The sequence below is a fragment of the Jaculus jaculus genome, chromosome 9, assembly GCF_020740685.1.
Source record: "Jaculus jaculus isolate mJacJac1 chromosome 9, mJacJac1.mat.Y.cur, whole genome shotgun sequence".
Lineage (NCBI taxonomy): Eukaryota > Metazoa > Chordata > Mammalia > Rodentia > Dipodidae > Jaculus > Jaculus jaculus.
In genome coordinates, this window is record NC_059110.1 from 136,613,290 (window position 1) to 136,627,870 (window position 14,581).

The 14,581-nt window shown below is 45.1% G+C and overlaps 1 protein-coding gene across 1 annotated transcript in view; it reads left to right on the plus strand.

Annotated features, from left to right (window-relative positions):
- Window positions 1-14,581, plus strand: part of Map3k3 (mitogen-activated protein kinase kinase kinase 3) — a 100,055-nt gene that overhangs the window by 76,446 nt on the left and 9,028 nt on the right. The window contains exons 7-14 of the mRNA XM_004655081.2: window positions 1,980-2,113; window positions 8,396-8,469; window positions 10,632-10,699; window positions 10,903-10,995; window positions 11,733-11,924; window positions 12,660-12,808; window positions 13,716-13,847; window positions 14,325-14,454. Of these exons, the coding sequence (XP_004655138.1) occupies window positions 1,980-2,113; window positions 8,396-8,469; window positions 10,632-10,699; window positions 10,903-10,995; window positions 11,733-11,924; window positions 12,660-12,808; window positions 13,716-13,847; window positions 14,325-14,454 (972 nt within the window). The remainder of the gene's footprint in view (window positions 1-1,979; window positions 2,114-8,395; window positions 8,470-10,631; window positions 10,700-10,902; window positions 10,996-11,732; window positions 11,925-12,659; window positions 12,809-13,715; window positions 13,848-14,324; window positions 14,455-14,581) is intronic.

A 14,581-nucleotide genomic window follows, 5' to 3' on the forward strand; every position in this document is an offset into this window, starting at 1 on the left:
ACCAACATAGCTAGCCAGATTCTCTTAACTCTGTCTCCTTTCTTACCAGGGGTGTGCTGAGATTCATACTCTCCAGCTTTATGCATCTAGCTTAATGTGGTTCTGGGGGTCTGAACTCAGGTCATCACCCCATCCTGAGTTTTTCTTTATATAATCAATCCCTCTTAAGAGACTTTTAAAAAGTTTTCTAGGTGAAGTGTGTAATACCTTTTCAGTCCCTATTCTTATAATCAGGGATCAGTTGCACAAAAGAGAACCTCATCTGACTCATTTTAGGAAGATATGATTGCATGCATAAATCTAGCTTTCGGAACCAATGGAAAAGTAAGACAAGCAGGCTTAAGTTCAGACACACCAAAGGGAAGGAGAAAGGGAAGGAAAGGAACATCACCTTGGCTGAATTTATTGTTTTGTTGATTCACAATAAAGTGTCCCTAACCCTATACTCAGAGCAGCTTTGGTTTCTGTCAGGGCTTACACATGTGTCATTTTGTGCATCTGGCTTTATGTGTGGGTACTGGCAAATTGAACTGGTTTTGTTAGGCTTTTCAGGCAAGCACCTTAACTGGTGTGTGTGTGTGTGTAGGCCAGAGGTTGAAGACACATGTCTCTCTTAATCTCTTTCTTTGAGACGGGGTTTCTCACTGAATCCAGACACTGACACTGAGTGTCTCTGCCTTAGTCAGTGTACTGGGATTACCAATGGATGCTACCATGCCTGCATTTACATGAGTGCTAGAGATTTGAATGAAGGTCCTTATGCTTGCATGGCAAGCACTTTACCACTGAGCCTAGTTAATGCTTTCTTAAAACCTACTGAAAGTTGATTTTTCTAGTTTGTTTAGTAAGCTTAGAAAGGGGGAAAGTTGCAGACTTCTTACCTCACTTTTGTCTCCTCTGACCATCGAAAACTGCACAGTCAGTCAGAAACACTCTGGTCTAGGAGTGGTGAGATGTGATTTTTCCAGACTTAAGAAGAAAAGCGTTGCTTAATGATAATATCCCCAGCTTTCTTTTTAATTTCTATTTATTTATTTTTGAGGTTAGGTCACTATTTATTTATTTATTTATGAGATAGAGGGAGAGGGAGAGAGATTGGAAGAGGCAAGTAGAAAAAATGGGCATATCAGGTCCTCCAGCCACTGCAAATGAACTCCAGATGTATGCATCACCTTGTGCATCTGGCTTACATGGGTACTGGGGAATCAAACCTGGGTCCTTAGGCTTTGCAGGCAAGCACCTTAACTGTTAAGCCATTTCTTCACACACCTCTCCCTTTTTTTTTTTTTTTTTTTTTTAACTTTTTTGAGGTAGGGTCTCACTCTAGCCCAGGCTGACCTGGAATTTACTATGTAGTCTCAGGTTGGCCTCAAACTCACAGCAATTTTCCTACCTCTGCTTTCCAAGTGCTGGGATTAAAAGTGTATACCACCACACCTGGCTTCTGTTCATTTTTATTTGAGCTGGAATCTCTTACTGATCCCAGAGCTGGTTGGGGTTTTGTTTTGTTTTTGTGAGCTCTAGCAATTCCCGGGTCTCTGCTCTCTTAAGAGACTGGGGTTACAGACAGTGTTCAGCTGTTTACTGTGGGTTCTGAAGATTCAAACTTGGGTGGTCTCTGGCCCTCATGCTTGCACAGGATGTGCACTTAACCGCTGAGCCATCTCCTCAACCCACAAGAACTTTTTAAAAGCTAGTCAGACTGCCAATTTAAATTAGTGTCATAGGCTTTATTCTTGGTCATGTTTTGTATCAAGGTTCTCAGTTATAAATGCTTGAATGTCCACTTCATTCCTGGGGCTTTCTTTCTATTAGGAAGGCCCTCATGGGGCCATGCCATTCTGGACTTTGGTGCCCTGACGTGTCTGAGCTATATCCCTGACCTGTAGGGTCTAGTACTTCCACCTGGCCCTGTGTTTCCTTCTCTTGTGCCATGTATCCTGAATTCTGTTGTTAAAAGCCTTGTTTCTCTGCTTTAGGTTCCCAGAATCCTGGCCGAAGTTCTCCTCCTCCTGGCTACGTGCCTGAGCGACAGCAGCACATTGCCCGGCAGGGATCCTATACCAGCATCAACAGTGAGGGGGAGTTCATCCCAGAGACCAGTGAGCAGTGTGTGAGTATGGAGGGCCAAGCTGTATACATGACCTGGGCAAGGGTTCTTAGTAAGCACAGTACATACCTAAGGGATTTGACTCCCCCCATAGCTTTTTTGTAAAACAGGACTACCCCAGTGTGGATTATTCCTTTGTAGGGACCAAATGTCAATTAAACTTCCTAGCCTCATTAGTGAACACTTAACAGTATCCCTGTTCTGAGGCCCAGATTAGTCCCCTTGTAAAACACCACTGAACTACTTGTATATTTTCTTTTCTTTTTTATTTGCAAGCAGGGAGAGAGAAGAGAAACAGAGAATGGGCACATCAGGGCCTCCAGCCACTGTAAATGAATTCCAACTGTATGTGCCGCTTTGTGTATCTGGCTTTTACGTGGGTACTGGGGAATTGAACCCAGGTCATTGAGCTTTGCAGGTGCCTTAACCACTGACAGGTTATGTTTTCCATTGACTGATTCTTTTTAAATTCTATTTCTTTTTTTGTTTGTTTGTTTGGTTGGTTGGTTGGTTTTTCAAGGTAGGATCTCACTCTAGCCCTACTGACCTGTATAGTCCCAGGTTACAGAGAACTGACAGTGATCCTCCTACCTCTGCCTCCCAAGTGCTAGGATTAAAGGTATGTGCCACCATACACAGGTTGTTATTTCCTGATGAAAGTAAAGATCAAACCATATCCAAATTGGACTGTATATTGGTTTAAAGTAACCTGTAAAGATGCTAATAGGAAGCTCTATTAGTTACTTGAACTCACAGCAATCCTCCTATCTCTGCTTTCCAAGGGCTGGAATTAAAGATGTGGCCACTATGCCCAGTGAGACCCTGCCTTGAGAAAACAACAATAACAAAAGGACTCATTGGTCACCTAATGGTGTGTTCACCATGATGACTCACCTGTTTTAATGGCTATCTTTCTAACCAGTAGCTTACTTGATAAAATGGCAGTTTAGGGGTTAGAGAGATGGCTCAGCAGTTAAGGGTACTTGCTTGCAGAGCCTGACAGCCTGAGTTCAGTTCCCTAGTACCCATGTAACAGAGTAGTGCCTGTGTCTACAGTTTCCTGTGACAGAAGGCCTTGGTGCACCCATTCTCTCTCTCTCATAAATAAATTTCAAAAATACAGGGGGTAGGTTCGGATCATGAACTTAATAAGAGTGAGATCTTTGGCTTATTTCTGTCCTTTTTTTTCAGTGAATTTGCCTTGATTACAAAAAATTAAGGTCTGCAAGTTTCTGGAATTTGGCTTAAGAAGGGAAATTTTCTAAAGAAAAAAAATGTCCAACAGAAGAGTCAGCACCATCATGTAGGACTTCACCAAGAACTAATTCCAATCAACTTTCATTACTCAAGTTTTAAATGCTGTGAAAAGCACCATATACTCTTCTTTTATGTGCCTGCCTTTTAGATAATTTCATGTTATGGACAATAACCTGGACTGGCTTTAGTTGCATCTTCCTTTCCTGGGCATTTTCTGTCTTTTTCTCAGACTCAGCACTCTGGACACCCACTGTTCTGGGGCAGCTAGAGTGTGTTACCTCAGAGACTGCACTTGAACTCATTTGCTCTTGGTTTCTGTCCTGCCCTATGGTCCTCTCCCCCATGTCACTCATATTTTTTATTTGAGAGAGGGAGAAAGAAAATTGGCACACCAGGGCCTTCAGCTACTGCAAACAAACTCCAAATGCATGCACCATCTCGTGCACATGTGTGACTTTGTGTGCTTGCATTACTGAGTGTCTGGCTTACATGGGACCTGGAGATTCTAACATGAGTTCCTAGACTTCGTATTCAAGCGCCTTAACCACTAAGCCATCTCTCCAGCCCTGTTGATGTTTTTACTTTACCTGCCTGTCCGGTCCTAGAAGTCATGGGAGGATTTGATTTTTCCTATGTTGCCCATGTTGACCTGTAACTTGTGATCCACACTCTTTAGTCTCCCAAGTGCTGGGATTATAGGCATGAACCACTACACCTGGAAAAATCAGGCTTTTTAAAAAAAGGCCAAGGATGATAATGACTAGTAACTGCTGGGGTCCTTCGTCAATGGTCAGTCACCTGATTAGTTGAAGAGAGTTGCTCCTAGGCTAACAGGCCAGCCAAGATAAATACACTTCACAGGAACCAGTGTAACATAGTTTGTAATGAAAACAATATTCATTCCATTGGAGCTTTCTTGAAAAGTGAAACTGTTTGTTTTTTTCTTTAACCACATTGTTACAGTTGCTAATTTTCAGAGTGCACAAAGCATGATTCATGTTAATTTATTTAGCTTACATTTTCTGACAGAAATTATGCAAGCACAATGTCACTCCCATTATTTTTTTCTTTGGTTTCTGTAGCATACTCATTATAGTAAGGATTATGTTTTACAGAAGCAGTCCCTGGGTATGGAGGGGGAGAGAGAGAGATGAAAAATGATTGTGTCATAAGCATGAAGACCTGAGTTTGGTCCCCAGTACCCACATAAAATGCCAGGCATGGTGGTATATGCCTATAATCCCAGCACTGGGGGATAGAGACAGAAGGATCCTTAGGGCTCAGTGGCCACCCAGTCTAACCTAATTTGTGAACTCCAGGCTGATGAAAAACCTTGTCCCAAAAAAAGGGGAAAAGAACTGGGTATGGTGGTGCATACTTTTCATCCCAGCACTTGGGAGTAGCGGTAGGAGGATCACCATGAGTTCAATACCAGCCTGACACTAGAGAGTGAGTTCCAGGTCAGCTGGGTCTAGAATGAGACCCTACCCTGAAAAAAACTAACAACAACAAAATAACACGGGGAGGTAGTTAAAGTTAAGTGGTTAAGGTGTTTGCCTACAAAGCCAAAGGACCCAGGTTCGATTTCCCCAGGACCTATATTAGCCAGATGCACAAGGGGGCGCATGTGTCTAGAGTTTGTTTTCAGTGGCTGGAGGCCCTGGTGCACCCATTCTCTCTTTCTCTGTCAAATAAATAAATGAATAAAATAAATTTTTTTTTAAAGTTCGGTGGGGGGGGGGAGGGCTGAGGAGATGGCTCAGTGATTAAAGGCACTTGCTTACAAAGCCTGATAGGCTTAGATTCAGTTCCCTAGTACCCAAGTAAAGCCAGATGCACAAAGTGGTGCATGCATCTGGAGATCATTTGCAGTGACAAAAGGTCATGGTGCACCTATACTCACTTTCTTTCTTTCAAATAAATAAACATTTTTAAAAGGTGGGAGACAGGAGTTGAGACAGCCAGTCGTTAAAGGTGCTTGCTTTTGCAAAGCCTGCCAGCCTGGGTTCACTTCTCTAGCACCTACATAAAGCCAGATGCAAAAGATGGTACAAGCATCTGGCATTCATTTATAGTGGCAAGAGACCCTGGTATACCCATAAACACACACAAATATATTAATTTTTTTATTTACAAATCCAGATATACAAAGTGGCACATGCATCTGATTTGTTTGCAGCATTAAAAGGCCCTGGCATATTCATTCATAACCCCCCCCCCAATGCTTGCAAATATACAAAAAATCTGAGAATACAGTTTTTGTTATGTTTTGTTTTTTGGTTTTTGAAAGTAGGGTCTCACTGTAGCTCAGAATGACCTGGAATTCACTCTGTAGTCTCAGGGTGGTCTCGAACTCACTGTGATCCTCCTACTTTTGCCTCCCAGGTGCTGGGATTAAAGGTGTGTGCCACATGCCCGGCTGTTTGTTTTTTTCAAAGTAGGTTCTTAATCTAACCCAGGCTAATCTGGAACTCACTCTGTAGTCCCAGGTTAGCCTTGAACTCACAGCAATCCTCCTACTTCTGCCTGTAGAGTGCTGGGATTAAAGTCATGTGCCACCGCATCCAGTACATTTTTTTAAAAAGAAAAGAAAGGGCTGGAGAGATGGCTTAGCGGTTAAGCACTTGCCTTTGAAGCCTAAGGACCCCGGTTCAAGGCTCGGTTCCCCAGATCCCACGTTAGCCAGATGCACAAGGGGGCGCACGCGTCTGGAGTTCGTTTGCAGTGGCTGGAAGCCCTGGCGCGCCCATTCTCTCTCTCTCCCTCTATCTGTCTTTCTCTCTGTGTCTGTCACTGTCAAATAAATAAATAAATAATGGATAAAAAAAATTAAAAAAAAAAGAAAAGAAAATGTTTGTTCTATAACAAATAAAAAAGTAGGAACAGTATTGCCGAGGATGACACCCAACTAGGACACTCTGGCTTCCACAGGCATACACACACATGCAAGAAGAAGAAAAGAGAAGTTGGGTGTAGTGGTGCACGCCTTTAATCCCAGCATTCAGGAGGCAGAGGTAGGAGGATCACAGTGAGTTTGAGGCCAGTCTGAGACTACATAGTGAATTTCCGGTCAGCCTGGGCTAGGTAGAGTCAAACCCTACCTCAAAAAAAAACAAAAAAAAAAACAGGGCTAGAGAGATGGTTTAGTAGTTAAGGTGTTAGCCTGTGAAGCCTAAGGACCCAGGTTCAATTCCCCAGAAGCCACATAAGCCAGATGCCCAAGGTGGTACATGCATCTGGAGTTGGTTTGCAATGGTTGGAGGCCCTAGCATGCCCAGTCATTTCCTCTCCCCCCCCCCTTCCTCTCTCTTTCTCAAATAAATAAAGAGGAAGAAGAGTATCCATAGTACTTAAAACTTTCCCTAGGAATTCTCTGGATTTTGATGTCCTTCCTCTATCATACCTGTGTTGTTACACTTGTCCATTTTCCCTTTTCTGTTTGCTATTTCAACCTTCCCAATTTGCACTTAATGGATTAGAAGCAAGTCTTTCCTGTGTTGGTTCATCTGCTTCGGGAAATCTTATATTTTTAGCAAGATTTGTAACTTAAAAAAAAAAAAGATTTGGGGGCTGGAGAGATGTCTTAGCAGTTAAGCCCTTGCCTGTGAAGCCTAAGGACCCCGGTTTGAGGCTCGATTCTCCAGGACCCACATTAGCCAGATGCACAAGGGGGTGCACACATCTGGAGTTTGTTTGCAGTGTCTGGAAGCCCTGGCGCACCCGTTCTCCCCCCCCCCCCCCCGTGTGTCTCTCTCTCTGGCACTCTCAAATAAATAAATAAAAATGAACAAAAAAATTAAAAGATTTTGGGTTGAGTGTGGAGGCACACACCTTTAATCCCAGCACTTGGGAGGCAGAGGTAGGAAGATTGCTGTGAGTTAGAGGCCACCCTGAGACTACATAGTGAATTCCAGGTCAGCCTGAGCTACAGTGAAACCCTACCTCAAAAAAAAAAAAAAAGAGACTTTGGGGGGCTTCAACACTGCCTGCAGAGCCTAATGACCTGAGTTCCATTTCCCAGTACCCATGTAAAGCCAGATGCACAAAGTGGCACATACATCTGGAGTTTGCTGTGGCAAGAGGCCCTGGTATACCTATTTATATTCTCTTTCTCTCTCTGAAATAAATAAATAAATATTTTAAAAGCGGTTATGAAGGCCTTTGTTACTTCATTTTACTAGAGGCCGGATAAGTGTTTTAATTTGCATAAATACCTATTACCTCTGCATCAGAGCCTGGAACTAGGAAATTTTGTTCTGGTACCAACTGTGAGTCAACTAGTTTTAAGCATGTTTCCTAACCTTTCTTGGTGTTCATCTGTGAAATGAGGTAATACTTGTCTTTGTAAATTATGAATTATGGAGTATAAACAGAAGCACTAAAAATCCCATCCAGAGAATCACCGTCACTTTAACTTCAAGGCCACCCTGAGACTCCATAGTGAATTCCAGGTCAGCCTGGGCTAGAGTGAGACCCTACCTCGAAAAACCAAAAAAAAAAAAAAAAGCCAGGCGTGGTGGTACATGCCTTTAATCCCAGCACTCAGGAGGTAGGAGGATCTCACCATGAGTTTGAGGTCACCCTGAGAGACTCCATAGTAAATTCCAGGTCAGCCTGAGCTAGAGTGAGATCCTACCTTAAAAAACCAAAAACAGAATAAAAAGTCCCATCCACACTTACTGGAAGTCTCTGCAGGGCAGTATCATCAGTACCAGGCAACCATATTGTTGAGCCAAGAAAATTCCAAGAGAAGTAGTGTCTGCTTTGTTCTCCTGGCAGAGCTCCTTGGAAGACCAGCCAAGAATTTTTTTTGGGGGGGGGTGGATGGTGGGTCTTAGAAATTTGCCTTTCATACTAAGGGAGAGAATGGTACCCTACAAATCTTTCTTCCACTGCATGGGAAGAGGAAGTACACTTGCATATTCTGACAAAAAGGACCATGTGCTAGCTCTGACTAGTTTGTAAAGCCTGGGTCACCTGGCTAGGCTTTGGGTTAGGACTGATTTTATTATGTGGCTTCCCTTACAGATGCTGGATCCCCTGAGCAGTGCTGAAAATTCCTTGTCAGGAAGCTGCCAATCCTTGGACAGGTCAGCAGACAGGTATGGAGCTGTGAGTGGCTTAGGGGTTAATGAGTAGGCATTCTTGGGAATGATGTCAGAAGTATGGTTAGCTAGTATGTGTCTCTGATCCAGCCACAGACCCAGGATTAAAGCATCACATGCTTCTAGGAAACTATTTGCAAATACCCTGAGAATGTCTTGGTTGATAATAAAATAAGCATAGGTTATAAACAGCAGCTTATCTATTGTTTTCTGTGTTCTGAGTACTTTTTGTGTGTGTTGGGAGGATAGGGTCTTACTCTAGCCCAGGCTGACCTGAAATTCACTCTAGTTTCAGGCTGACCTCAAACTCACAGTGGTCCTCCTACTTCTGCCCCTCAAATGCTGAGATAAAAGGCATGTGCCACCACACCTGGCTCCTAAGAAATTCATTATATCTTAACTTTCTGTATAATATATGCTGCTCTCTTACATTTTGGACTCATTACTGTGATTTTGATTGAAAAGCAATGGATTGTTGACATTTGGAAGAAAAACTGAATTTTCACTTGTGGGTTTACTTTCATTTAAACACAAGTATTGGGGCTAGAGAGATGGTTCAGCAATTAAAGGAACTTGGTTGCAAAGCTTGACCACCCAGGTTTGATTCCCCAGTACCCATGTAGAGCCAGATGTACTAAGTCATGTATTCATCTGGAATTCATTTGTAGTGGCAAGAGAGGCCCTGGTATTCCTATTTCCCTCCCTCTCTCTCTCTCTCTCTCTCTCTCTCTCTCTCTCTCTCTCTCTCCTTGCAAATAAGTAAATAGATAAATAACATCTTCAAAAGAAAAAAATAAACCCAAGTATTTCTGACAGAATAAGAAATTGAGATATCCTCATAATGCACGATCCATATACCCCAACAAGGAGGGTCCCTGTAGAGGGGGGAGGACAGGGAAGAGACTATCAATGGTACCAACTTGACTGTATTCACTGAGTACAAAAATAAAAAGTAAAGTTTAAGGGGAAAGTGAAGCAGATAGATAAAGTGTGCACTCAAACAAACTTGGAATTGAACCTGCGTCCTTAAGCTTTGCAGGCCAGTGCCTTACCCACTAGGCCATCTCCCCAGCCTCCCTTTTTGTTTTATTTTTTTATTTTGAGAGCAACAGACAGAGAAAGAGGCAGAGAGAGAGGGAGAGAATGGGAGCGTCCGGGCCTCCAGCCACGGCAAACAAATGAACTCTAGACGCGTGTGTCCCCTTGTGCATCTGGTTAAACGTAGGTCCTGGGGAATTGAGCCTTGAACCAAGGTCCTTAGGCTTCACAGGCAAGCGCTTAACCACTAAGCCATCTCTCCAGCCCCCTTTTTGAGAGCTAGCAAAAAGAAGCTTTGGAGCCAAATAGGCCTAGACCCAATCCTAGCTCCAGCAAGTATTTGAGTGGCTTCATTCAAGTCCTTTGTCTTCTTAGTTCCTCTCCAAAATGGGATGGTAGTCATCAGTCTGAACACAGGATGTCTGGTATTGAGGCAGAAATAGACTTTGGAGTCATAGGCCTTGTCTTGAGTTTAGCTTTGTTGTATCCTTGGGCATGAAAATAATAGGGATGTTTCTTTGTTTCCTTTTTTGGGGGGGAAGGGGGTTGAAGGTAGGGTCTTGCTCTAGACCAGGCTAACCTGGAATTCACTCTCGTCTCAGACTGACCTTGAACCTTCAACTCACAGCAGTCCTCCTACCTTGGCTTCCTAAGTGCTGGGATTAAAGGTGTGTACCACCATGCCCAGCTATATTACTTTTACTATATTTCCTGTCTCACAGAGTAGTGAGGTTAAATGAGAAAAAGCTTACTGTGTAAAGTAGCTAAGAAAGCAGCAGTCTGTACACTAGTGTCATCATCATTACTGCCTGAGCTGACTTCTTCCGGCAGTCCTTCACGTGCTGTGAGGCTGGGTGGGGCGAAGGAGTGCACAACCAGGGTGGATTTAGTACAACAGGCACATTTATCACTCAGAGTTGGGCCTCAGGCTAGTGAAGGGAGGGAAGAGAATGCAAGAGACCAGGCTCAAGAAAGCACTGCTTCCTTCCACGGTTACCTCCCACCTTTGAACTTGTAGGAGGCACTAGGTAGGGGAGCCCACCATGATACTATGCTTCTGCTCTCTGGGCTACTCAGAAAGTACACTGATGTCTGTTTTGTTACTTTTTGTTTTTCTCTAGCCCATCCTTCCGGAAATCACGAATGTCTCGAGCCCAGAGCTTCCCAGACAACAGACAGGAATACTCAGGTAAGTTCCACAGGCCCTGGTTGGGCATTGGAAAGGGGTGGGGTGTATTTAGGTGGGGCTAAGATGACTCTGAGTGGGGAAGCCAGAATTACATGGTAATCTTTCTGGACCTGCTGCTCTAAGGTCTTACGAGACATAGGAGGTTAAAGTGGCTCATTGACAGAGACCTATCCAAATGCTAGGAATTCTGTTGTCTTGCTCAGATCGGGAGACTCAACTCTATGACAAAGGGGTCAAAGGCGGAACCTATCCCCGGCGCTACCACGTGTCTGTGCACCACAAAGACTATAATGATGGTGAGTATACCTCCACCCTGCTCCCTCCTGGCTGTCTAAAGAAAGGCCAGACCTTCACCTTACCTTAGAAAAGCAACTGCAAAAGGGTGCTTAGTGGGAAAGGAAACCAGGTGCTCCAAGCTCTGCATTTATCTTTGTTCCTGAGGAATTATGTCCTAGACTTGAGGTAAAAGAAACAAGAACCAGGTGTGGTGGTGCACTTTTCTTATCCCAGCACACTGAGGAGGCAGAGGTAGGGGATCACTGAGATCAAGGTCAGCCTGAGACTAAAACTCCAGGTCAGCTTGGGCTAGAGCAAGACCCTCCTTTGAGAAAACAAACAAAATAAAAGTTGGGGGAGTCAAGAAGTTAAACAGATAGAGTGCATGGTATTGGTAGATCAAGATGCTGCCACTGGAAAGCCTGAACTTTGAGTCCCTGATATGTTTCAAGGTGCTTCCTCTCAAATGTCCTCTGCCACGGTAGCAGCAGCAGCAGCAGCAGATAGACTGGAGCTATGGCTGTGAGGGTCATTCCTGTGCATTCTCTGTGGGCAGGGACCCTTGAACCAGTCTGCTCCCTAATTTCTACTTTACTTTTGATTCCTGCAATCCTGGGACAGTAGTCTTTCTGGCATAAGTCAGATGAAGGGCAGATGGGATGGATCTGAGCTGGTGATATCACTTCTAGCTGCTTTGGATATTTGGCCTTCTGGCCAGAGCTCTGACTTGTTTTACTTGACTCCTGCACCCTTTCAGGCAGAAGAACATTTCCCCGAATTCGGCGACATCAAGGCAACCTATTCACCCTTGTGCCGTCTAGCCGCTCCTTGAGCACAAACGGCGAGAACATGGGTCTAGCTGTTCAATACCTGGACCCTCGTGGGCGCCTGCGGAGTGCAGACAGCGAGAATGCCCTCTCTGTGCAGGAGAGGAGTGTGCCAACCAAGTGTAAGGCGTGTTCCTGGCTGGGAGATTGCTGTGTGCTTAGAGAAGCCGTAGGGACAGGAGCTCAGCTGTGTTCCTGTGGCACTGTGGGTCGTCACGCGTCACTGGGCTTCTCTGGCCCATTTTTCTCACGATGGGTGAGACTGGGAGGGCAGCCCGCCGTGCAGTGGAGGCCTGACTCCACTGCTGTGTGACAAGCCACTCTTGCCTCTAGTCTAGTCTGTCCATGTTGAAACCAGTGGGCATGCCCTCAGTCCCTGCCATATGAAAGTGCTTAGGAGCAAGCAAGGCATGGGGGTGCATGCCTGTAATCCCAGTGCTCAGGAAAATTAGGCAGGAGGATTGCTTGTTTGAGATCAGTCTGAGTTACATAGTACAAGGCAAGCTTCTGCTATACATCATGAGCATGTCTCAAAAAATACTACACAAAAAGTTAAATACCAGTCCTGACACCAAAAGAATATTACTTAACATCTTTGAAAGGAATTTGATCAGTGATGCAGAAATGGGCATTTCCCCATAACTTAACTCAGTTTTCTGCTTCTCAGAACTCTGGCCTGAGGTCCTGTTGACCAAGCATTGGGCCTGCTCCAAGTGGGGTGGCAATGCTGTACTGAGAGGGTGGTGCTGGGCGCAAAGGGAGTCGGAGGCAAAGGTCCTTTGATTGTCTGCAGGAACCAGGAGGGTCCCTATAAAAATGTGCGTGACCTAATACTCTTTCCTGTTATTTTCCCAAAGCTCCTAGTGCCCCCATCAATTGGCGCCGGGGGAAGCTCCTTGGTCAGGGTGCCTTCGGCAGGGTCTATTTGTGCTATGATGTGGACACTGGACGTGAACTTGCTTCCAAGCAGGTGCAGTTTGACCCAGACAGTCCTGAGACAAGCAAGGTATTGCCTTCCTCATGCTTTAACCTCCACTTGCCTCTCTCCAAACAAAATGTGTGTCTTTATTGCACAGCCTGATTGCCTGAGGTGCTGCAGGTTGCCTCCCCACCGCGTCTTCATAAGCTCCCTTCTTGTTCCTCACCCTAGCCATGGGGTGAAGGGACAGTGGTCCAAAGAGTATCAAGTTCAAGTACCTAAGGGAGGGACTGAGTCCATGCCAAAGTCCCCCAGAGATCCAAACTGAAATGAAATGGGCAGTGCCCCAAATGAAACCTTCAGCATCCTTTCCCCAGACAGAAAGAAGCTGTGGGGTCACTCACTTGATCCTTTAAAAGGAGGAGTTAGCTGGGCGTGATGGCACACGCCTTTAATCCCAGCACTCGGGATGCAGAGGTAGGAGGATTGCCATGAGTTCAAGACCACCCTGAGACTACATAGCAAGTTCCAGGTCAGCCTGAACTAGAGTGGAGACCCTACCTTGAAAAACCAAAAAAAAAAAAAAAAAAAAAAAAGAGGAATCCTGTGGTCCACACCTCACTTTGAGTTGACAAAACAGTAGTCAGGCCAGGTGTTGTAGCTCACGCCTTTAATCCCAGCTCCTGCGAGGCAGAGGTAGTAGGATTGCCATGAGTTTGACACCACCATGAGACTACAGAGTGAATTCCAGGCCAGCCGGAGCTAGAGTGAGACCCTACATTGAAAAACCAAAAAACAAAACAAAACAGTAGTCAGCTTAAACTAAATTTTTGCAACTCCTCTCCCCCCTTCCTGTTTGCCTTCCTCTTGCACAGAAGTGCCACATCCTAAGGGCTGCCCAGTTCTCCAGCTAAAGTTCCCAAGGTAGACCCCTGAGAAACCAGGGCATGACCTGAGGCCCTGAGTGCCCAGGTGACCGTTGACCCCTCTTCAGGAGGTGAGTGCTCTGGAGTGTGAGATCCAGTTGCTGAAGAACTTGCAGCACGAGCGAATTGTGCAGTACTATGGCTGCCTGCGGGACCGTGCCGAGAGGATTCTGACCATCTTCATGGAGTACATGCCAGGGGTATGTGCCTTAGGGACACACAGGAGCCTCACAAGATGGCTTGACCTCAGGCTACACCTGGAGGGCTGAGTTGCCCTTGACCTGGGTCAGATCTGCCAAGCTTCAGAAAACCAGGTGAGGTGATGACAGGACTTGGAGTCAGAGGGCCTTGACTGACTGCAGTGAGGGTGTGAGGTGAGAAATGTCCCAGGCTCAACCTAACTTGAGGCTGGTACTGAAGGCTAATCCATGCCCAGTAAACACAGCCTTTACCTAGAGCAGTTACCTTCAACTTGATTCCTACCTTGGTTGAGGTAAAAGCTGTTGCATTTTCTTCACTAAAGTTGCCTGGCAGCTCCTGCAAAAATGCCCCACAGATTGCAAATGAGATTCAGATGAAGCAGTGTTTTGCTACAATCCTGGGCGATGGAAATAGCCTTGTCCACTCTCACAGCCAGGCCCTGAGGGGACTCTCTCTTGATTCCTTGTGGCTGGTAGGGCTCCGTAAAAGACCAATTGAAAGCCTATGGAGCTCTGACGGAGAGCGTGACCCGCAAGTACACCCGGCAGATCCTGGAGGGCATGTCCTACCTACATAGCAACATGATTGTTCACCGGGACATTAAGGGTGAGTAGAAGTCAAGCTGTATTGGAGTCCTCAACTTAGATTCAAGGCTACCATTTAGTAACTCGTGGGCCAGGGTCTTCACCATTCTGATCTTTGTGAAAATGAGAGCCCAATTACTTTCTTAATT